At 37.4% G+C, this 24,211-nt stretch overlaps 1 protein-coding gene across 1 annotated transcript in view; it reads right to left on the bottom strand.

Moving 5' to 3' along the window:
• LOC117385237 (solute carrier family 22 member 23-like) overlaps positions 1–24,211 on the bottom strand; it is a 111,047-nt gene that overhangs the window by 32,225 nt on the left and 54,611 nt on the right. Inside the window, exon 4 of the mRNA XM_033982508.2 lies at positions 1,261–1,429. Within this exon, the coding sequence (XP_033838399.1) occupies positions 1,261–1,429 (169 nt within the window). The remainder of the gene's footprint in view (positions 1–1,260; positions 1,430–24,211) is intronic.

The raw sequence follows: 24,211 nt of genomic DNA, 5'->3' as shown, positions 1-24,211 counted from the left end.
CAGTTTCAGTTTGTGTAGTGTTCGTTTTGCACTAATTAAAACTTCATATCTTTTGTTTAATCAGGTGTTCAACCCAAACACTGAGGAGCCAAAACGCTAAAACACAAATATGTCCAATTATTATGTGTCAGTTTATCAATATATTTTGCAAAGTAGTTGTAATTTACTCGCGTTCCTCGCCAGGTGAATCCTGCATAAATCTGTGTATTTCTTTAGCACTTAACTCTATATCATCGGATGCTGTCGTCGCCGTTAGACTCGCGGTTGTGGACTTTCCATCACCGTAACTCTGCCACCAATTGTGCTTTGTGTAAAAAAAGGCAGAGGCATGAGGCTCTTTAAGAACTGAGTGGAATTATAGATCATTACAGCTCGCCTAGACTTTTTTTTCTTTTTTTTTAGCCGTAAAAATCATGTTAAATGAAGTATCAGCTTGTACTTTTGCCTTTTTTCACACAACTAAATCTATTTTACATGTCTATCCATCCTTATTTTTCCTTTGATGCATCAAATAACTGACTGTAAGAATCCCGTCGGCCCCTGCGCTCTGATTGGTCGTCTTCGAGGGCGACGTCACATATTTAACCTCCTGAGCCCTGGCGTCTTCATATGAGACGACACATTTTGGGTCATCTAGGCCACAATGCAATTTTTTTAGAAGAACAGCAACAATGCAAAAAAAATCAGTTTAGAATATTTTTAAGAGTTTAGAATGTTCAGAATTTTTTTATTTATTTATTTATTTTTTTTGTAAAGTCACATGTCTCCTCCTCGTGTCTGCAGCTCCTCACACGAGACACAATTGTCCTTTCTCATTTTGTTTTTACTCTGGACAAATGTTGCTGCGTTCAGGGTCTTAAATAAATAGTTTTTGCAAATTATTATTCAATTTTTTTTGGTCAAAATGATTAAAACGTCCACATATGAGGACATTTGTTTTACATCACTTTTGTCAGAAACTACCTAATGTAAAAAATAATTCCTTGTTTTTATATAATCAGGTCCAATCAGCCCAAATAACAAAGACAAATTAATAAAGCCACGAAAGAGCTCGGGTCTGAGGAGACGTCTCCGCCGTTTGAATTTACATGAAGCACAATTGGTTGCGGAGTTACGGCGATGGAAAGTCTAACGGCGGCGATGGAGTTTAGCGTCAAAATAAAGCATTAAGTCTTCTGTCTTTTAACTTCTGCTGTCGTCTTATTGTTTGTAAAGCGTCTCTGAGTGTTCTTTTCACAAATATACTCCTCGTCGTCTCACCAGATGTAGGAGAGCATGAGCAGCAGGGGGCAGATGATCACCGCCTGCAGCACCTGCCAGTCTCCGCACAGGTACGCCACCCCGGGCAACAGCAGCTGACCGCCCAGCACCACGAAGTTAGCCACCATGGTCATGGAGAAACGCCAGCCGGGCAGGCACAGCTCGATCCCTGTAACACAGAAGGAAACGCCAGAGTCAGAGTCAGTTTATTACAGCGTTTTACTTTTGTTTGGATCATAGACTGTTTATATAATTGGACGTAGCTAACGACGTAGCTCCAAACAGGAAGTGATCATGGAAACGCGTCTGGCTCCACTGACTCTGGCTCAAAATCACCTTGTTCCCGAAAGTCACTGACACTTTTAAATCTTCAGTCGCTCCTATAATTCTTAACTTAAACTCACCAAATTTTAGCAGGAGATAAACTGAAACTTCTGACATTTTTGGCGATATATACAGTTATAAATGTTCACTTACACTTTAACTTATCATTACTTAAACTAAGGGAAGTAAAAATGACCAAATTGTTTAAAAATAATGTTTTTAAGTGTCCGCCATTTTTTTTAACTTTTATTTCATTTTTTAAAGTTTATTTCATTTTTTATTATTATCATTTGTGTCTTTTCTGCATTTTTTGTGATATATATATATTTTTTACTTTTATTTCATTTTTTTTACTTGTTTTCTGTCATTTTTTTGTGATATATACTTTTTTTAAAAACTTTTATTTCATTGTTTTATGTCTATTTCAATTTTTTTTTTATTATTTTTATTATGTGTCTGTTTTCTGTAATTTTTTAGATTTTTTATTATTATTTTTTTATAAGTTTATTTCATTTATTTATTTTATTTGCATTTCTTCTATTAACCATGCCGCCATTTTGTGTTTGTCCCTGAACAGCCCGATCCAACACACTGTGCGTCACATTTAAATCATTTCCGGCTTATGTCTCTTATTTGATCCTCAATATCACGTTTTAAGTCGTTTATTAAGTCGTCTGAGGTTTATTCACAAACATCTTTTCTTTAAGATCGTCCCACAGGAAGAAATCGGGACTAGTCGGGTCTGTGGAGATCACATAGTGCCCCCTGTCTTTGAAAAACACTTATTATTCCTTTAACGGCGTTTACGCTCGGGGCATCTCTGGTGTTAAAATGTTCATATTAATCCGCTCTACATTTTATTTTGTTATTGTGTGAATCAAGATATGAACTTTAATAACAAACAAATCAGGCAGGTCACTCCCGCTAACGTTAGCAACAGGTTTGATTGACAGCGTTGCTAAGCGTGTCCCTGTTAAACCAGCAGTGCAGATGGAAAGGGGCGTTACTTTGAACATCCTCGCTCCTGATTGGCTCTTTGGTTGCTATGATACTCAGAGTCAGAATTCCAAATATGAAACTCAGCTCCGAATTCACTCTTTAGCCTCCGCCCCAGCCCCGACTCTGCTCTGATCAACGCGACAAACCACATCCACCTGAGATCTGAGCGCTGCTTTTGACACTTTCTGTCATGGGATCATTTTACAGAGACTGGAGGACAGGAAGAGCGTCTGTGGAGCGGCGTCTGAATGTCTCCACCAGCTCTTAAACCAGGGGTGTCCAGACTTTTAGCACAGAGGGTCAGATTTGGTGATGTGAAAAGCTGCGGGCGCCGAACATTCACCCTGATCATTATTTGAACCGTTAATATTAAAGACACATGAACTATTTAATTATTTTTTTGACTTTTTATTGCAACTTTCACCTTTCAAAAACAAAATGAATTATACACAGATTATAAATATGAAAAAGTGACAGCAGCAGTTATGGAAAGAGGACACAGTTTTTCAAAAACTCAAAAATAACAAAAAAAAAAAAAAAACACAACTCAAAATTAAATGAAAAAAACAACTCAAAATAACAAAAAAAATAAAGAAAATAAACTGAAAAAAAACCCAAAACAGCAACCTAAAAATAACAACAACAAAAAATTATAAAGTGACATGAACTATTTAATTATTTTTTTTACTTTTTATTGCAACTTTCACCTTTCAAAAACAAAATGAATTATACACAGATTATAAATATGAAAAAGTGAAACATTTAATCTGTGGTTTTGATTATCACAATAAAATTAATTCACTGAGATTTTCAAATTTATTCACCAAACAAACTGAGACTGGACTGAAGCTGAGATCTGGACTGTAGTAAATGGGCCTGGTCCGGCTCAAAGACGGTGGTTTGGACGAGCAAAACGTCGCAGGTGAGTCAGTCTTGTCCTCGCTCGGTTCTTGTTAAAGTTCATAACCGAGAACTAAACAAACTCAGCGTTTTCTTAGCGAATGTTGGAATTTCTTTAAACCTGTCGTCTTTATCCGATTGCCGTTAAAAGTCGGCGAGAGCGCGACCTCGGAGCACGGCCCGGATCTGCTGCCATCCTCGGTGAAATATAATATCGTTGTAAATGTGTATTTTACGTTGGTCAACAGGGCAACGGGCCACACAGAATTATTTTTATTCCAGAGGCTGCGGGCCAGTGGAAATTTGTACACGGGCCGCAACTGGTCCACGGGCCGGACTTTGGGTACGCCTGGTTTAACCCCTCGTTCACTCCACAGCCCTGCACAGATATTTACGGACTAATAATAATCATACAAGCTTTTCTCAAGTCAGATCTCATGTAAACAGGTTGGATTATTCATGTTTTTAATCCGAAATGCAGAAATGATCGCTCTTGTACGAGCTCGAGCTAAGGCTAGGCTAATGTTACACCATAAGGCTTTATTTACGAGTGTTTTATGCATAATCACGATCAACAGTGCGATAAACCAGCGCTTCTCTCTGTATCCATCGTGTTGTTTCCAGTTAAAACCTGTCGCCGTGCTGTTGTTTTCCCGACTCTTGCAATGCATTGTGGTCCGTGCTGACCGCTCCAGTGACCACGAAAAACGGCGTGGCCCCTCCAGGGAACAGTGCGGACGTTCGGACGCAGTTACTGCACTAAACTGGTTCGAGTCGTATCTAGAAGACAGGAAGTACTTATTCTTATTACTACTTTTCCCATTTGTGCGACTTCCTGTAGATTTGAACTTGTAAATGTTTGTGCGGTTGTTGTATTTGTGCGTCGTATCAGATCTGTGGAGAGGCAGCTGCTAACAGTCTGTCTGGGAAATGTCCATGTTTAGTTCTGGTTTAGTCCTGGTTTAGTCTCGGTTTAGTCCCGGTTCAGTCCTGGTTTAGTCCCGGTTTAGTCCCGGTTTAGTCCCGGTTTAGTTCTGTATTTAGTCCTGGATCAGTCTGAGTTTAGTCCCGGTTTAGTCCTGGTTTAGTCCTGGTTTAGTCCCGGTTTAGTCCCGGTTTAGTCCCGGTTTAGTCCCAGTTTAGTCCCAGTTTAGTCCCAGTTTAGTCCCGGTTTAGTCCTGGTTTAGTCTGTTTTAGTCCTGCTTTAGTCCTGGTTTAGTCCTGGTTTAGTCCTGGTTTAGTCCTGGTTCAGTCTGTCTTCAGTCCTGGTTTAGTCCTGGTTTAGTCCTGGTTCAGTCTGTCTTTAGTCCTGGTTTAGTCCTGGTTTAGTCCTGGTTCAGTCTGTCTTTAGTCCTGGTTTAGTCCTGGTTTAGTCCTGGTTTAGTCCCGGTTTAGTCCTGGTTTAGTCCTGGTTTAGTCTGTTTTAGTCCTGGTTTAGTCCTGGTTTAGTCCTGGTTTAGTCCCGGTTTAGTCCCGGTTTAGTCCTGGTTTAGTCCCGGTTTAGTCCCGGTTTAGTCCTGGTTCAGTCCTGGTTCAGTCTGTCTTTAGTCCTGGTTTAGTCCCGGTTTAGTCCTGGTTTAGTCCTGGTTTAGTCCTGTTTTAGTCCTGGTTCAGTCTGTCTTTAGTCCTGGTTCAGTCCTGGTTTAGTCCTGGTTCAGTCCTGGTTCAGTCTGTCTTTAGTCCTGGTTTAGTCCTGGTTTAGTCCTGGTTTAGTCCCGGTTTAGTCCAGGTTTAGTCCAGGTTTAGTCTCGGTTTAGTCCTGGTTTAGTCCTGGTTCAGTCCTGGTTTAGTCCTGTTTTAGTCCTGGTTCAGTCTGTCTTTAGTCCTGGTTCAGTCCTGGTTTAGTCCTGGTTTAGTCCTGGTTTAGTCCTGGTTCAGTCTGTCTTTAGTCCCGGTTTAGTCCCGCTTTAGTCCAGGTTTAGTCCAGGTTTAGTCTCGGTTTAGTCCTGGTTTAGTCCTGGTTTAGTCCTGGTTTAGTCCTGGTTTAGTCCTGGTTCAGTCTGTCTTTAGTCCTGGTTCAGTCCTGGTTTAGTCCTGGTTTAGTCCTGGTTTAGTCCTGGTTTAGTCCTGGTTCAGTCTGTCTTTAGTCCTGGTTCAGTCCTGGTTTAGTCCTGGTTTAGTCCTGGTTCAGTCTGTCTTTAGTCCTGGTTTAGTCCTGGTTTAGTCCTGGTTTAGTCCCGGTTTAGTCCCGGTTTAGTCCTGGTTCAGTCTGTCTTTAGTCCTGGTTTAGTCCTGGTTTAGTCCTGGTTCAGTCCTTCTTTAGTCCTGATCTGCTAACAGTCTGTCTGGTTAAACAAACGTGATGCAAAACTCTGATTTGGTTAAACCACAGAGAAAACGCAGGTGACAACGCACAATTTTGTATTTGCTCCAACTCGAGCTCGACTTGAACTTTTCACACCTAAGAACCTGGATTTAGGAGAATCACCAGATCGAAACTAAAACTAAAACAGAACCAGGACGAAACTAAAATACCGAAACTGGTCTAAAGTTGAGTTTATTTGTACAGTGCAGTTCGTACACGAGGTAAGAAAAACACAACACAACAAAACACAAATAATCATCATAAAACTGACACGAAAAGAACCGTCTGAGTCTGGATTTAAACAAGTCGAGGCCTGAGTCACATCGTCAGGAAGAAAGACACGTTTAAACTGAACAAAACTGAAACACTGATCCACCAGGTTTAGTCCTGGTTTAGTCCCGGTCTAGTCCCGCTTTAGTCCCGCTTTAGTCCCGCTTTAGTCCCGCTTTAGTCCTGCTTTAGTCCTGTTTTAGTCCTGCTTTAGTCCTGCTTTAGTCCTGGTTTAGTCCTGGTTTAGTCCTTGTTTAATCCCGGTTTAGTCCCGGTTTAGTCCCGGTTTAGTCCCGGTTTAGTCCCGCTTTAGTCCCGCTTTAGTCCCGCTTTAGTCCCGCTTTAGTCCTGGTTTAGTCCTGGTTTAGTCCTGCTTTAGTCCTGGTTTAGTCCTGGTTTAGTCCTGGTTTAGTCCTGGTTTAGTCCTGGTTTAGGACACTGCTGTTGAACTATATAAACGAAATAAATAACCGGAGCGACTCAAACACACTCAGGCCGGCGGTGGCTCGTTTCGTAGAGCGCTGATGGTTCAAATTGGCGGTTTGTTCAGTCCTTGAGCAAGACACTTCACCATTTCACCCCTAATGTTTACGGAAAAGCGTATAAAAGTGCAACCAGTTAAAACATTTTGAAAACATTTACTTTATAATCAAAAACGAAAAACATTTGACGGTCTGAAGGCGATAGTTGGTCTCGTGCGTTTATCAGACAGAGGACGCGCCGAGCCTGTGGGCGACTGTGGGAACGATAAAAGACCTCCGTTGTCCTCCGTTTTCGTCTTTTTCGAATGGCACCGATTCATCCGCTCCGCGATTAGCATGCGCGCCACACACGCAGCAGCTAGCCTCCCTTTGCTAGCAATAAGAAAAAATCCCAGCGCCCGTTAGACCTTTTTTAGTCCACGTCTTTGTTCACGTTGGCTCCTGAGGAATGTCTCCAACCAGGGCTTTTCAAGGTAACAAGAGGCCGAGCACAACACAGTGGCACTTTTGGGCCGTCGGACGGGAAGAGACGGGCAGAATTTCAATTAGCGCTGGCCCCCTTCTGAGGACATGAATAATGCTTTCTGTTCTCAGTCACTATCACAGCTGGAATGACAAAGGCAATGAAAGCACAGAGTATGAACCAGCTCACCCCGAGAGATGGAGGGAGAGGAGGGAGAGGAGGAGAGGAGGAGAGGAGGAGAGGAGGGAGAGGAGCGGGGACGGTTCACTGGGCTCGAGCAGCATGGCATTGGAATTCCTCGGTTATGGAGAATGTGTCATGCGCACGGAACTGGGAATAATATGAAAGAAAGAACAAAGTGCAGTGGGAGATGGGGAGTCTGTGTTTAACTCTATCTGCTCACAGGCGCAGGAAGACGTGTGCCTTTAAATAAAAATAAATAAAAATAATAATAAAAAAAGAAAAGAAAAGAATAAATAAATAAAATAAATAAATAATAAATATTCTAAACTCTTAGAAATATTCAAAATTCAACATGTTCTTGTTGCTGTTCTTCTTCTAAAAATTTGCACTGTGGCCTGAACAACCCAAAGTATGTCGTCCACAGATGAGGACCTTTAAATAAAAATAAATAAAATAAATAAAATAAATAAAATAAATAAAATAAATGAAATAAATAAAATAAATAAAATAAATAAAATAAATAAAATAAATAAATAAATAAATATTCTAAACTCTTAGAAATATTCAAAATTCAACATGTTCTTGTTGCTCTTCTTCAAAAAATTTGCACTGTGGCCTGAACAACCCAAAACGTGTCGTCCACAGATGAGGACACCAGGTCTCAGGAGATATGAAGATATTTTGTGTTTGCGTTCGCTCGATAGTTAGAATCTTTGACACTTGTGGATCATTCTGCTATAATTTGCACATTTTAAAATCGGAATATTCATCTAAAACAACGTGATAAAAGAAATAAATCTGTTGGCTTCTGTTGTGTTAGAAAACTGCAGTGTCCGACGGAGCCGACGTCGCTGTAAATGTCGTCACAAAGAAGAATCGTGTAACTGGATTAACTGTGGATTTTTTTCGACTTGTACCCGTCTTACGAGTAGGGCTGGGTATTAATAAGAAGCTGCTGATACGATACATATCTCAATACAGTGCACTGTCCATACGATACGATATATTTCAAATTGATTCGATACGATTCAGTGAACACTTTTGGGACATTTAACGATCAACCCCATTTTCACAAAAACATTAAAACATCTTTTTATTTATCTTCCATTTATTGAAGATGAACAAACATAACAAAGTGCATTTTTTTTGTGTATTTTACCAACTACAAAAACACATGAAACTGTTCCATGTGTCAGTTTTATTCATCCAGTTTATCTGAGCTCCACATTTACATTTACGCCGAGACATGTGCAGTTTAACGACTCTAAACTATCACAACAGATCAACTAAAACAACTGTGACACTAAAAGTTTTTGTTAAACCAAAGCTAATATGAAATAAACCTGTTTTAATCGTCAAAACAGTGAATCAAATGTCAAACGTTCTGCATAAACAAGTTTCTTTCCTCTAAAGAAACCACACAAATGTAGAACTGCGACAGAATAATTTGGTAAAATCTACAAAAAAATAAAAAATAAAAATAAATACTACTGGCAATATATCGTGTGTACTGTGTCATTAAATTAAACGATACGATTTAGCAATATTTCGATATTTTTGCACACTCCTACCTACAAGTATCACAGTGGGCGTGTCCCAGTGGGCGTGTCCCAGTGGGCGTGTCCCAGTGGGCGTGTCCCAGTGGGTGGTGAAAATGGGGATTGATCAACGATGTGGCGTTTAAGGCGAGTAAAGACGCACAAACCACTCAAAAAAAAAAACTTCTAGAGAGTAAATGAGAAAGAAACAACTCTAATATGGTCTGGAAAGATTCAAACTAAAATATCAATGCGTTTGAGAAAACACGGGGCCGTTTCCTTTAAAAAGATCAGGCTTCAGTCTAGTCACATGTGAATAAATACAGCACCGGGTATAAATATTTTACCCGTTCAGCGACAGGTTGGGTGTGTTTCTTATTTTTTGTTCTTTTTCTTTATTTTTGTATTGCTTTTGTATTATTGTATTTGTTCTATTAGTTTTCGATTGTAATTGATAATTTGAAAACAATAAACTTATATATCTTGATTAAAAGCTCTGAAAAGTCCATTTTGCACGAGAGGTCTGCGTTAAAGCTGCACCGCGTAACTTTTCCGGCGTACAGGACACATACGGGTACGAGCGTTTTACTGAAAAACACCTTGACAAATTCTAACTGAGCGAGGTCACTTCTCCAGAGATCTGACCTGTAAACTAGTCGAGCGGCGTCACCTGGAGATGGAAACGCTGTGGAATATTTTACGCAAAGGAAAAACAAACCTACGTCGGAAAAGTTACACTGTAGCTTTAAGTAGACGCCATTAAACAGAGTAAAAGTATTCGTGTTTATTTCAGTATTAACACACACACTGAATTTGAGGTGTTATATTAAATAAATACTCGATATATTTATGTACATGCACCAAAATTATTATAATCAAAGCAAGAAGTAGTGACAGCAGCTGCGTGTCGTTGACCAATCAGGTGACGAGTGGGTGAGCGTCATGTGACTGGTTTGTGGCTCCTCACTTCCTGCTTTTATGTGGAAGTGAACTGGGCACTTCAGGCAAAACTACAACAGTACGATCAGTGTGACTTTTATGGCACTAACGGGAAAAACACAAAAAAAAACACAAAAAAAAACACAACTGTGACGATCTGGTTCACAAAAAAAGATTTAAAAAGTGATTTCTAGATGTTTTGTGATGCTGTTTTAAAAAAGTAAAAGTGGATCAGTGGCTTTTTTCCTCTGTTTTGAGCGACAGAGCGAAGTGAAGTTCATTAAGGATTTAAGTGTTTTTTATTACGGCATTTTTAATTTAAGTCAGATTTAGAAAAACGACTGATGATGTTGCACAGACGAGTGTCAAAATAAATCCTTTTAAATCCTTAAATCATATTATTCAAGCTTTATGACACAGACTGTTTATATAAATGGACGTAGCTAACCTGCTAGCCAACGCGTTCCAAATAGAAGTGATCATGTGTGCACTTCCTGCTCCATCGACTCTGGCTCCAAATCACTTTCTATTGAAAAACTGTGTCCCCTGTCTCTGTAACTGTAACTGCTCTGTAACCCGCTCTACATGATCCTGGGATTCATTTTTTGAGTTATTTTGAGTTTATTTTTTATTTATTTATTTTCATTATGATTTTTTTTGTTATTTTGAGGTTGTTTTTTTAGTTATTTTTATTATAATTTTTATTTTTGGATAAAGAGTAACACGGTGGGGCTTTAAATACAATTAGCTCAGTTAATTTAGCAGATTTAGAGTGTACAGTGGTCCCTCGTTTATCTCAGGGTTACGTTCTAAAAATAACTCGCAATAAGCGAAATCTATGAAGTATCATCTTTATTTTTTACATTATTCTCTATGTTTTTGTCTGTAAAACCCCTCACCACACACTTTATACACTTTTCTCACACAGGCGTTAACATTTTCTCACATTTCTCTCTCGTTTAAACTCTCTCAAAGTTCAAACCTTCGTAGGCGTCTTTGTCGGTGCAGAACGTTTCATCGACATTGTGGGTTTTGTCGGGGAGAAAACAAATTGCAAACGCACAGCACTTCAGAGTCACACTGAGATCCAACGTTTATGTAAATTTGTCTGAACACATTCTGTACTGGACAGGAGACACGGCACGGAGGAGACTGATGGACAATGGTCTACAGTCCAACAGCCAATCAGGACGCACGACACAATGGTCTACAGTCCAACAGCCAATCAGGACGCACGACACAATGGTCTACAGTCCAACAGCCAATCAGGACGCACGACACAATGGTCTACAGTCCAACAGCCAATCAGGACGCACAACACAATGGTCCACAGTCCAACAGCCAATCAGGACGCACGACACAACGCAAGTTCAGACGCTGCATCTTAAAACAAACGCGGCGTACTTTGCGTCGGTGGAGCCACACAATGCTACGTCTGAGCTCCTTATTCTCGCTGACCCTAATCCTTTTCCATCCCACTAGATCAGCATCCCCACAATGCACCGCTGCAGCCTCTGTCCCACTGACATCAATCTGCCCCTCCAACTCCCTGGACTTAAACACACTCTACCCTCATTTTTTCCACGTAACACAGCCACGTTTTGTTTCGTTTTAGGAGATTTTAGGGTCGAAAAGCGACTGCTGTTTGCGCTCAAGAATCAGGAAGTAATACTGAGATATTCACGGCGATAAAAGTACAAAAAAGTACACAGAGGCGACGGAAATGTCTTAAATAAAGCCCTGATCTAAAGGTTCATTGTGTACCTTTTTACGTAGGAGGTTTGCTATGTGCTCGGTGCCATGGAGATGTTATTACTTTGCCCGGAAAAGTCCCACAGTACGGCACTAAACTTTATATTGCACTTACACAAACTGCAGATGTTTTATTGCTAAAGATAAAATGACGAGAATAAACATCGGTCGCCTCGTCTTCACCGCGGCGACGGGACGTAACGAAGTAAAAGTAGTAAAGGATTGTACTTAGTTTTTACTTTTACTTCATTATTGTTGTTTGAGAGCAGTATCTGTACTTTCTACTGCGTGATATTCTTGAACAGGGAGAGCTAAAGTATTTTTAATATTTCAGGAAACGCTGAGGGTTTATTTTTAACAAGTTCAGAGTTGGAGCAAAACAAAAATATACAAGTAAAAACAGGTAGGGAAAAAAATCGATTGCGTTGTTTCTGTTCAACAAAACTCAGCTCGGATCTTTAACATCTGACGGGTTTTTATGTCTGAAAATAAGCGTGAAATACTTTAAAAATGTACTTAAAGAGTAAAAAGTCAGTGTTATAAACAGGTACTTTAAAAAATTACCTAAGTTGATTTTTTTCAGGTGATACTTTTACTTTTTCTTGAGTATTTCTTTGCTCCGGTATCTGTACTTTTACTCAAGTAACAAAACTGAGTACTTCTTCCACGCCTGCTTCACTGAGACTGACACGTTTAAAGCTATACTATGGAACATTTCAGGTTAAGACTCGATCGTAGTGCAAGTTTAAATACATTTTTGGCTAACGGACGACACGATAGCTTTGAAATTTGCACGTTTTTAATGACATTACACATTACAAACTTCATAATCACCCCCCAAAAAATTTTCAAAACAACAATAAGAACGAGAAAATCCAATCCCGCTTACGACGTTGTTACCACGGATACCAACATTAGCCACGATGACATCACCAGCCCGTAACCAATTAGCCCGATAATCTCTAAAGAAGATTTGTGCGTTTCGCTGACTACGAGAAAGTGTCTGAGAAATCCTATTGTTCCAAAGATGAAAAAGAAAAAACCCACGTCTGACCGCTGTGAGCACTTAGCCGAACCCGCAGGCTAATGCAGCGACCTTTTACAGTCACATGACCTCTCAGACCACTCACGGGAGGCGGGGGGGCGATACCCGGGGCGCAGACGGACGGGGCGGGATTGGGAAAAACACTCTTTCCATGAAGGGATGTGTTTTTCTTTAAAGATTGTTTACAGCACTTAGGAACACGCACGAGGGTTTGAGAAACGCCTCCTGCTCGTTTGTGTTTCAACTTTTATAAACTTAAAATGGAGGTAAATTTAAAAATGAGAGAAAAATATAGTTTAAAGGTGCTAAATTACGCAAAATTGACTCTTTAAACTGTGATATAATGTTGTTACCTCCTCAAAAACAGACCTGGAGTTGTGTTTTTTTGTTTCATTCACACATGTTTAACACACACAGTTCTTGTCTCAAACAGAAAACACTCTGTTCCACCTTGTGATGTCATCATGTGGTGATACAGGAAGTGCTCCGCTGTGTTTTTAAACTCCACACAGCTTCACTAGAATCATTTGGATGATTTCAGCTCATGGAATTTTCACTTATCTCTACTGAACTAAAGGAGCTGTTAACTGGAAAACTAAAACTTCATGACATCACAAGGTGGAACAGAGCGTTTTGAGCTTTAGAGAAGCTTAATACAGCGGTTTTCTCTCCTAAAGGTTCAAATTTGTCAAATATCAGCTCAGAGTTCATCCTGCACAACACAACAGGAAAAACTCATCATCAAATATCCAACTTTTATATTTATGACGACGACCAGGGTCCTAAATTTGACAAAACTGACTTTTGTGAACTTTAAATCATGTTTTAATGTTGTTACCTCATCAAAAACAGACCTGGAGTTGTGTTTTTTTGTTTCATTTATCATTAGTCTGTATATTTCCAAAGCTCAAAACGCTCTGTTCCACCTTGTGATGTCATGAAGTGGTAGTTTTCAAGTTAACAGCTCCTTTTTACCTTTAGTTCAGTCGAGATAAGTGGCAATTCCACAGCTTTAATTAGAAATGATCCAAATGATTCTAGAAATGAAGGTGTGTGGAGTTTAAAAACACAGTGGAGCACTTCCTGTATCACCACACGATGACGTCACAAGGTGGAACAGAGTGTTTTCAGTTTGGGAGAAGAAATCTGAAAGCCTAAATCTGCAGGTTTGTGTGTTAAACATGCGTGAAAGAAACAAAACACAACTCCAGGTCCACTTCATTCATATATTCACTGTTTGCCGAGAGCGGGATTTGAACCACTAACCTTCAAACCAGTGGGCAAATGCTCTACCAACTGAGCCACTTTACATGTTTGTAGACTTTTAGTGCAATTTAGATTCAACTGAGGGGTTTCGGAGGCTGCGGTGGTTGGATTATCAGCAGCTCTTAAGATAAATCATCTAATCATAAAGCGTTTCAACCTCCGAGAACCAGGAAGTGCACTGTTAGCATGTTAGTTATTGCTATCAGCTGTGAAAAGCTCTTTTAAACTCATCTCGGTTAATAATTAGCGTGCTCAGAATGCATAAAGTAGACGAGAAACAGCTTTGGACCACCGCAAATGTCTAAAATCACCTAGAGTAGCTCATTTTCAGCTCGTTTTTAAGACCGTGAAAATCCCGTAGAGCGGCTTTAAGATCTAAAAAGCCGTGATATAAAAAGACAATCCCTGGCGCTTTAAGAGTAAGTGTCATTCATAACACAACGCTCCGTATCTTTTGTGATTCTGACCCGGGTGAGTGACTGCGTGTGAACTCCTGTGGGGCTGTTACATCAGTGCTGTGCTTTATATAACACAGGTGCAACGAGAAAAAAAGCAGTGAACCGGAAGTCAACGGTTATTTTTACTACAACTTCCACTTAAATACTTCAGAATAACTTTAAAAAACTGCAGTATTGTTGTGATCACACGAGCTCAGACTACTTTAAGGAGTCAGACCAGTTCAGTTTTGTCAGGGATGGTGTCGTGTTTATACCTTTGTTTTGTCTCGCGTGAAGTGGAGCAAAAAAAACACACATTTTTTGTTATTTTGAGGTTGTTGTTGTTTTTTTGTTATTTTGACTTTTTAAAATATTTTTTTAGTTATTTTCATTATGATTTTTTTTGGTATTTTGAGGGGTTTTTTTTAAGTTATTTTTATTATAATTTTTTTTTGTTATTTTGACTTTTTAAAATATTTTTTTTGTTATTTTCATTATGATTTTTTTGTTATTTTGAGGTAGTTTTTTTTAGTTATTTTTATTATAATTTTTTTTTGTTATTTTGAGGTTTTTTTTGTTTATTTTCATTTTTTTGTTATTTTGATTTTTTTTTTTTTGTTATTTTGAGTTTTTTGTTATTTTGACTTTTTATTTTTTTGTTATTTTTATTATAAAAAAATCGGACGCTATAAAGCCGCATTGCCGCACATCGTCTTACATAAACACGCCGCTTCAGCCCAATCCTTTTTCGGTTAAAAAATAATAAAAAAAATGTTTTGTTTTGTATTTCCCCCCCCCCCAAAAAAAAAATGTATACAACCAAACTACATTAAAAGTAAGAGCAAGAAACACATTTAACTGAATAAATGCAAGATAGATTTGGTAAAGCAATACTGCGGAACATTCCAATGCCGCAACAAAGCCGTAACATCTCCATGGCAACCCAACATAACGCACTTTTACAGTTGTGTAGTTGTTCTTATATATTGTCCTGTCTCAACTCTGACAAACACAAAACTCTGACAACTTTTTTCACGGCAGATGTTAGTTACGTTCAACATCCTCGCTCCTGATTGGCTCTTTGGTTGCTAGGATACTCGTGGTCAGAATTCCTTGGATGCGGAACTCAGCTGCTAATTGCTAACTGCTAGCCTCGACGAGCTTCATTTGACCGGAGCTGAACGCTGTGGGTGACGTCACACTCTTTACACAGTCTATGGCTACAGCCCAACCCAAAGGTCATAGGTCATCCTGCAAAGCGCTGACTCCCATGTGACCGAACACTAAACCGCCACATGTCATCCATCTATGTAAATTGAGTGAGCCGATGTTTTATGGCTAACACTCGTACGATTATGGAGCTATAAATTCAATACAAACTGTCCAAAGTGGAGCGCTGCGTTAGCTACAGGCGCTATATTCGCCACCGCCGCTGCAGGCTAAGCGTTTAGCGTGGCCAGCTCCATGTCCAGCCCTGACCTCAATCCACTGCAACTCCTCTGTGGAACGAGGAGGAAGATTACAACAGGAGCTGAAACTGAAAGTAAGACAGGAAAGAATGTGAGCTACAATATGAAAAAAACACAAAAACCGACGGAACAAGTCATATTTACAACTGAAAGAAGTAACGTAAAGATTAAATGGATTCTTTAGCTTCAAGTCATGTTCTAATGGTGTAAACGCATCAAAAACAGACCTGGAGTTGTGTTTTGTTTCACTCACACACGTTTGAGTAACTCTTTATTTTTAGACGGTCTACATCAGGGGTGTCAAACACATTTTCACCAGCAAAACTACTTTTTTAACTTGCTAATTAACTGTTTATGTATTTATTACTTATTCAAGTTACAAATATTACACATGCATTTGCCAAGATGTAAAAATATGTCTGTGTAACTCGTATCTCCTGGTAAAATGACAGTTTAAGACCATCATAGCTTTGAATTTACCCTGTCGAGGGCCACATAAAATGATCTGGAGGGCCATATTTTGCCCGTGGGCCTTGAGTTTGACACATGCGGTCTGCAGCTACAGCCCAAAACGCTCTGTTCCACTTCAGGTTTGCTCCCTTTTTACCTTTTATTTGGCAATTCCAGAAGTGAAATGATCCAAATGATTCTAGAAATGAAGGTGTGTGGAGTTTAAAAACACAGCGGAGCACTTCCTGTATCACCACATGATGACATCACAAGGTGGAACAGAGCGTTTGAGAGCAGAACTCAGCTTAAATGTGCAGGGTTTGTGTGTTGAACTTGTGTGAATGAAACAAAACATTAAGAACAGATCAGAAAATAGAATAATATAAGCTCTTTAAAATGCATTTGACAGATTAAAGAACCAATTTCACTAAAACGTAAGATTATAATTATAAGTTATAATTAATTTGTTTAGTTTATCATTTTACTTCCTCTGTAAACGCAGTCAGTAAATACACAGAGCCAATCCCACAGCTGTTACCAAGCAACAGTGTTAACAAGGCCCAAAATTACACAATAGTTTTGATTAAACTAATAAAAACGGAGGACTACGCCTTTACTTTGTTTAATCGTGCAGAAAAATGAGTTTGTCGCGTGTAAACTAAACTGTTCCTCCATTTTGAATTGGAGTTTCAGTGTTAATAAAAGATCTTCAGCGTCAGAGCTCAGTTACTTCCTGTATTTTTCCGCTTTTTTCCCCACAAAATGCCACTTTTCTGATGTAAAACTATAATAAAAACATCCAAATAAATCAAATAATAATTCAAAAAACACAAAAAAAACCTGCAACACGCATTTTAAGATCCACTGCTGACCAAAGAGCGACGGCGAGCGCGGCGGCGTCAGCGAACACGACTGTCTTAATCAGGAGCCGATGAGCCGTGACGCGTTCGAGGCCGCCCCAACGCATCGGAAAACGCTCAATCCTCGGAACACGTCAAAAGAAACGCAGGACAAAAGCACGAACACGATTTTAATGAGAACAAAGTCTGTGAAATGTGTCGAAAAACTTCAAACGCAGCGAAGAAATAATGTTTTTTTTGTTTGGACAATAAAAAAACTCAAAAATCCCAGGGTTAATACGATCAGTTAAAGCGACACGTGTGATTTACGGTGTTGATCTGTGTGGAGGAGAGCCGTAAACAGCTGCAACTCAAGAGCAGCAGATACGGAGATATGTGAATGTGATACGAGCGTGTCCCGCGGCGCTCGGATCACAGTTTGATGATGTTAATTTTAATTTCTGGCTGTCGGTTTGTGTCTAAACGACGACGCACAACTGTCGATTTTACTCTACAAGTTTGTGTGAGGAAATAAACGGACTATAAAAGGCAAATTAAGCTTAAAAATATAACATTCTGACACTAAAAATATGAAAAAATGCCTGTTATTACAACCAAACGCAAAGGAGACAAGATTAAGCGTAAGGTTTGAGGTGTTGCTCAAGGACACAACAGCAGCAACAGCGGGAATTTACCTGCCGACTCCTCTAAATACTACAAATAATCAACAAAGTAAAATATTTGCCAAAAAAAAACTATATAAACCATAGTTGTTTGCCAGTAGCTCAGTTCGTCGAGCGTTTACTCACTGATCTAAAGGTTCAGGGTTCAAATCCCGCTCTCACAGATGAACACTGTTGTTGTTGTTGTCGTGTCCTTGGGCAAGACGCTTAACCCACCTCGCTTCTAGTGTCTGCACAAATGTAATTATAGTGGTTTATCGCGCGGGTCACGTTCTAAAAATAACCCGCAAAAGTATCAGCTTTATTTTTTACATTATTCTCTCTGTTTTTGCTGTAAAACCCCTCACCACACACTTTATATACTTTTCTCACACAGGCGTTAACATTTTCTCACATTTCTCTCTCGTTTAAACTCTCTCAAAGTTCAAACCTTCGTAGGCGTCTTTGTCGGTGCAGAACGTTTCATCGACATTGTGGGTTTTGTCGGTGGAGAAAACAAATTGCAAACGTACAGCACTTCAGAGTCACACTGAGATCCAACGTTTATGTAAATTTGTCTGAACACATTCTGTACTGGACAGGAGACACGGCACGGAGGAGACTGATGGACAATGGTCTACAGTCCAACAGCCAATCAGGACGCACAACACAATGGTCTACAGTCCAACAGCCAATCAGGACGCACGACACAATGCATGTCTTGTCAACAGAAATGATAGAAGTTAAAATGAAGGACATAGATTTATTGTACAAACTTGTTTCTCTCTCGACTCCTTTTCCTCACAATAAAATGCCAGATTTTTTTCTTTTTTTTTTTTGCACACGGCTCTTGTACAAATTTGCACTGATGAATGTTTTATAGTGAGACGGGGCCGTGGAGCGTTAAAGCACAGTTCTACTTTTACACTACAATTTATACTAGGAAGAAATAAACCAGACAATTTACAAGAGAAAAAAAGTTGGGTAATGCAGCTTTAAATGTGACATCATAAAATACAATCTTTGGATCATTATAAGCACAGTTTGGTTTAATAAGTTTAGTCTTTTTTTTAGAGTCTTTTTTTTCCAGATGCAAAACAGTAATAGTAATAGTTATATTATGCAAAATTTACTCTTTTAATTTTTTATTTATTTTTTAATAAATTAAGCAAAATATATAATGAAATCAATATACAAAGTGATTACATAAAGAAGACAATTGACATATAATAAAATAAATAAATAAAGTAATAATAATAATAAAATAATAATAATAATAACAAATTTAAAATAAATTAATAAAAATAAAAATAAATTGACTGTTTTTTAATTGTTTATATATATATATATATATATATATATATATATATATATATATATTTTTTTTTTTTTTTTATTAAAGTTTTAATTAAGTAAAAAAAATATATAATGAAATCGATATACAAATAATTACATAAAGAAGACAACGGACATATAATAAATTAAATATATAAAAAATATATAATAATAATAATAATAATAATAATAATAATAATAATAATAATAAAATTAATTACAAATAAATAAATACAACTAAAACTAAATTGACTCTTTTTCAATTGTTTTAATTTTTTTTATTTATTTATTTATTTTTATTAAAGTTTTTAATAAGTAAAGCAAAATATATAATGAAATCAATATCGGGGTTCAGGTAACATCCCCTATACTTGAATATTCACTTGTTTGTCAAAGTATTCAAGAAACACATCCATATCAAGTGAAAAACGTCGACTTTCCCTCTAAGTTCACATTTGATTTTTTGTAGTTGGACATGTTTCATTATGTCCTACAATAGATTCATGTAAATTGGAGTTTTTTTTGTTTCCAATTCAATAAAATAAATCTTCTGATCAATAATGTTACAAATTTGACAAATTAGGACCGAACTGCACTTGACAAAATCGACTCTTCTGAGGTTTAAGACGTGTTTTAATGTCATTACCTCCTTTTCTAGTCGATTTCTTTCTGTTTTTATCAGCGACGGCTCAAAGGTCTGATGTGGGACTTCACCCGGGAATGTGGCCTGACAGTATAAAGTTACGTCAGGCGTAAACAGAAAACATGCGTGTTTACTCAGGCTGACGAGTTTATGGAGAAGAGGTGGAGTGAAAAACAGACGGAGGGAGAACGGGAGGAGGAGGAGGACGTCTGCACACGAGTATCTGAGCGTGCACAAAAGAGAACTTTAACCCCGGAACAGAGCGCACTCCAGAATCCATCTGTCAAACCGTAAGAGGAGACGACGGGGCCTGCGCCGCTTCTACGCCAACGAATTACAGTCCAATTTGTGCGATAATATCAACAAGGACGAAGAGAGACATGATTATGCTAACGCTAACCTTCTTTTGCGTTTGAGTTGTGTTTTATTTCTGAAAAAAGTAGCTTAATCATCACTAATATACATGCTAACTTTCCATCGCTACACAACTTTATGGATGGATCGTTTAATAAATATAACAGAAGCGCTTTGTCGTAAAAAATAATAAAAAAAACTTCAATTTGTTCATATCAACGACAAATATACGATTTGTTTTGCTAGCGTTTAGTTTTAATAACAGTTTGCATGGATGGATAACGTAATAACTATAATGTAATTGTTTTGTGCGCTCGTACCAACAGGGAAAATATAAAAATATACATATGATTTATTTATTCTGTGAGTGTTTGAGCGTTTACGTTTTTTTTTTTTTTGCGATAACAGAACTGCTTTGTGCAAGAAAAAGGTGAGATTCTGCAAAATGAGTGTCCCGTTTTTGTTGTTTTTGTACAAACACGACAGACAATCTATGGAAAGAATGAAATACTGCAGTACTGTGGTGGAAGATAACAGAGTAAAGGTAGTAAAGTACATTTAACAGTAGTACTTTTTACTTTAGGACATTTGAGAGCAGTATCTGTACTTTCTACTCCACTACATTTTTCATAGCAGAATATTTAGTGTGGCCCCCTAAGATGATTTTACCCAGGCCCCAGAATTTGCCGTTTACGCCCCTGCTCCTATTTTGAGTAAAAGTACTTTTTATCTGATTTGACGGAGTATTTTTACCATGTTCTGACTAAAGTTTTCGAGTTCAAGCTTCAGATTTGAGCAAAACTAAAAGAAAAACACAAAATTCAGAAGAAAAATTAAGAAGCTGATTTGTATTTATGTTTTATTTTACTCTTAAAGTACATTTTTAAACAGGTACTTCAATACTTTTACTTAAGTAGATCTGTTCATTTGATACTTTTACTTTTTTACCTTTTACCTGTGTATCTGTGCTTTACTTAAGTACATTTCACAGTGAATACTTTTTACTTTTACTTTTCAGTCCTGTTCAAAAATGTAGTGGAGTAGAAAGTACAGATACTGCTCTCAAATGTAGTAAAGTAAAAGTAAAAAGTACTTTTCATTTGATTCGAGGGGTTATTTTTATCGTTTTCATGGAAACATCCTGACTAAAGTTTTTAAGTTTAAGCTTCGGCTTCGAATAAAACAAAAATAAACACACAAAACTCGTAAGAAAAATTAAAAACGGATTCGTGTCGTTAATGTTGAACAAAATATGTGTCATTTTTAAATCAAAATCACTGCATTTACACTTGAATAAATGAACAACACTTTTACTTTTTACTCTTTTAGTACATTTTTAAACAGGTACTTAAATACTTTTACTCGAGTAACTTTTCATCTGTGTATCTGTACTTTTACTTAAGTAACAAAACTGAATATTTCACAGCTCAGCTCACATAAAAACTGCATCCACGTTTTATTTTGACTTTGTTTGGTACAAAGAACAGGGACAAACATCACAAACTGTTTCGTTATTACAACAGTTTGAGATGTGCTGAAGTTTAAGTAAAGTTTGGATCTAACTTCTCTCAGTTTTTCCCCTCGGCGCCTGGACTGAGACTTTGCCAGAGCCTGAGTCCAGTGAGATATAAACGTTCACCATCATCTGCACTTTTACACCGGGGTCACACAGCAGGAAACTTTAGACCATTATTTGGCACCGAGTTCTGCCGGATGTGAGCGACAGTCTGCACTTTGATACGGCTTAAATAAAACATTTGACTCATGTTTTAATGGACGACTGGGGTTTAATATATACAGGAGTTAATAAGTTCTCTTCTTCCCACTTTTTTTGAGGTTAAATAATGAAAAATATGTGAAATGTGCATTCAGTGTGTTCATTAATCTGCTTAAAATAACTACATAAAAATAAAATGATAAAATAAATAAATAAAAATACAATAATACAAATTAAATAAATTAAATAAATATAATAAATAAAAATGAAACAGTAAAAATAAAATAAATATATTAAAATAAAAATGAAATAATAAAAATAAATAAATACATAAAAATAAAATAATAAAAAATGTAATGAATAAAAATGAAATAATACAAATTAAATAAATTAAATAAATATAATAAATAAAAATGAAATAGTAAAAATAAAATAAATATATTAAATAAAAATGAAATAATAAAAATAAATAAACACATAAAAATAAAATAATAACAAATGTAATGAATAAAAATGAAATAATACAAATAAAATAATGAAATATATTAAATACAAATAAAATAATAAAATAAATATAATAAATAAAAATGAAATAATAAAAATAAATAAATAAACTGAAAAGTTACAGCAGTGTCCAGCAGAATAACATGGCTATACAGCAATTTAAAGAAAGAAACGTAGCTTTTCAAAACGGGGATGAAATATACTGCAATAAGACCCACATGTCTGCAGCAACAGCTTTTTTATTATATATTATCAACAAAATCAATACAGCCTCATGTCCAAATGAACCAACGCCGCGACACAATCAAATGAGCCTTAGTTAAACACACACATATTAGTTATTGAGCAGCAAGAACATCCTCCAGAAAAATGTGGATGGACTAAAAGAGGAGGAGCTTCCCTGTAGTTTTTATTTCACGTCGCACCTTCACAGTTTACAGTCCACAGGTTCATCACATAAAGTCTATTTCCACGTGGGCACTGACCCTCGCACACGATTCACTCAAAAACGGCCAAAACGGGCTGTTTACTTTCTCCGACTTTTTGGGTTTTATTGAGAAAGAAGCTCGAGCCACAAGAGGAGGGGACAGAACGAGGGGGAGGGGTTTTCCGAGAGACGCCAGCGCACGAGCCTCACGCCACCGGGTCAGGAGAGCAGAGAGGCGGGACGTTTAGACAAATAAGAGATCGTTTAAAGTGTATAAAACTGTACAGAGCGTGTTTGAAACATCATTCCTATTTTTGTACCTGTTTTCAATGGAAATATATGGGTTGGATTTTTGTTTTTTTTGTTTTTAATATTTGTTTTCAGCTTGAGATCTGAGGAGTGTGGCTGGAGTGAAGGTTGGCGGCGCTGAATTTACAACAAAAATAAAATAAACTTGCGTAGTATGTTGATAGTAAGTAGAATTATTTGAATATTGTCAGGAAAATCACAAAAATATATCAAGATTTGCACCGTTTTTCTCAATATCGTCCAATCAGCACAGTGTTAAAGGCTCATATTACGCTGTTTTAAGATCTACCGTATTTTCCGGACGATAAGTGTCACTTTTTTCATAGTTTGTCGTTGGTGCGACTTATACTCAGATGCGACTTATATGTGAAATTATTCAAATATATCATTTCACATCTAGACTTGTACCAGTTTCTACTCCTCCTGAACCACTGAACATTTAAAATTTCAACATTACGGTGATTTAAAAGACAAAGAGAAACTGAACAAAAACGCCCCTAAAACAAAACGGTAAAATGTTCAGAAGCGACACCGAGGATGAAGAATTTAATGGATTTATTGATTTGTAGTGAGATCCAGAGTAAACTTGTTGTTGTTTTTTCTGCTTTATTTATCTGATTAACTGTTAATATCTTACGTTAACAAACCAGACACGTGTTCAGTTCTGTCTGTGCTTCATGGAGCTGAATAAATATAAATGTGTTACGTTAGCGTGATGTACTGATATTCAGCCTGTCGTTCCACATTTTATTATTATTATTATAACTTGACTTTAAAGTTAAAATGTCTGTTCTTGGTCTTGGATTTTGTAACATAAATTTCCCCAAAAATGCGACTTATATATGTTTTTTCTTCATTATTATACATTTTTCACTAGTGTGACTTATACTCCAGAGCGAAGTATAATCTGGAAAATGTGGTATGTTATGTTGTTGTTTCCTCATCACAAACTGAAAACACTCTGTTCCACCTTGTGATGTCATCATGTGGCGATACAGGAAGTGCTCCACTGTGTTTTTAAACTCCACACACCTTCATTTCTAGAATCATTTGGATCATTTCAGCTCCTGGAATTGTCGATCTATAACTGAACTAAAGATAAAAGGAGCTGTTAAAACCTGCTGAAAACTACCACTTGATGACATCACAAGGTGGAACAGAGCATTTTGAGCTTTGGAGATGTAACAGATGAATAATAAATGAAACAAAACACAACTCCAGGTCTGTTTTTGAGGGGGAAACAACATTCTGACAATCTAACAGCCAAAACGCTCAAAAGAGTCAATTAAGCGTTTTATAGACAAAGAAAATCTCATAATGAATCCTCCATTTTGACGAT

This window comes from Periophthalmus magnuspinnatus, chromosome 17, assembly GCF_009829125.3.
Source record: "Periophthalmus magnuspinnatus isolate fPerMag1 chromosome 17, fPerMag1.2.pri, whole genome shotgun sequence".
Lineage (NCBI taxonomy): Eukaryota > Metazoa > Chordata > Actinopteri > Gobiiformes > Gobiidae > Periophthalmus > Periophthalmus magnuspinnatus.
Note: the sequence above shows the minus strand (reverse complement) of the source record. Positions and strands in the feature narration are given on the sequence as shown.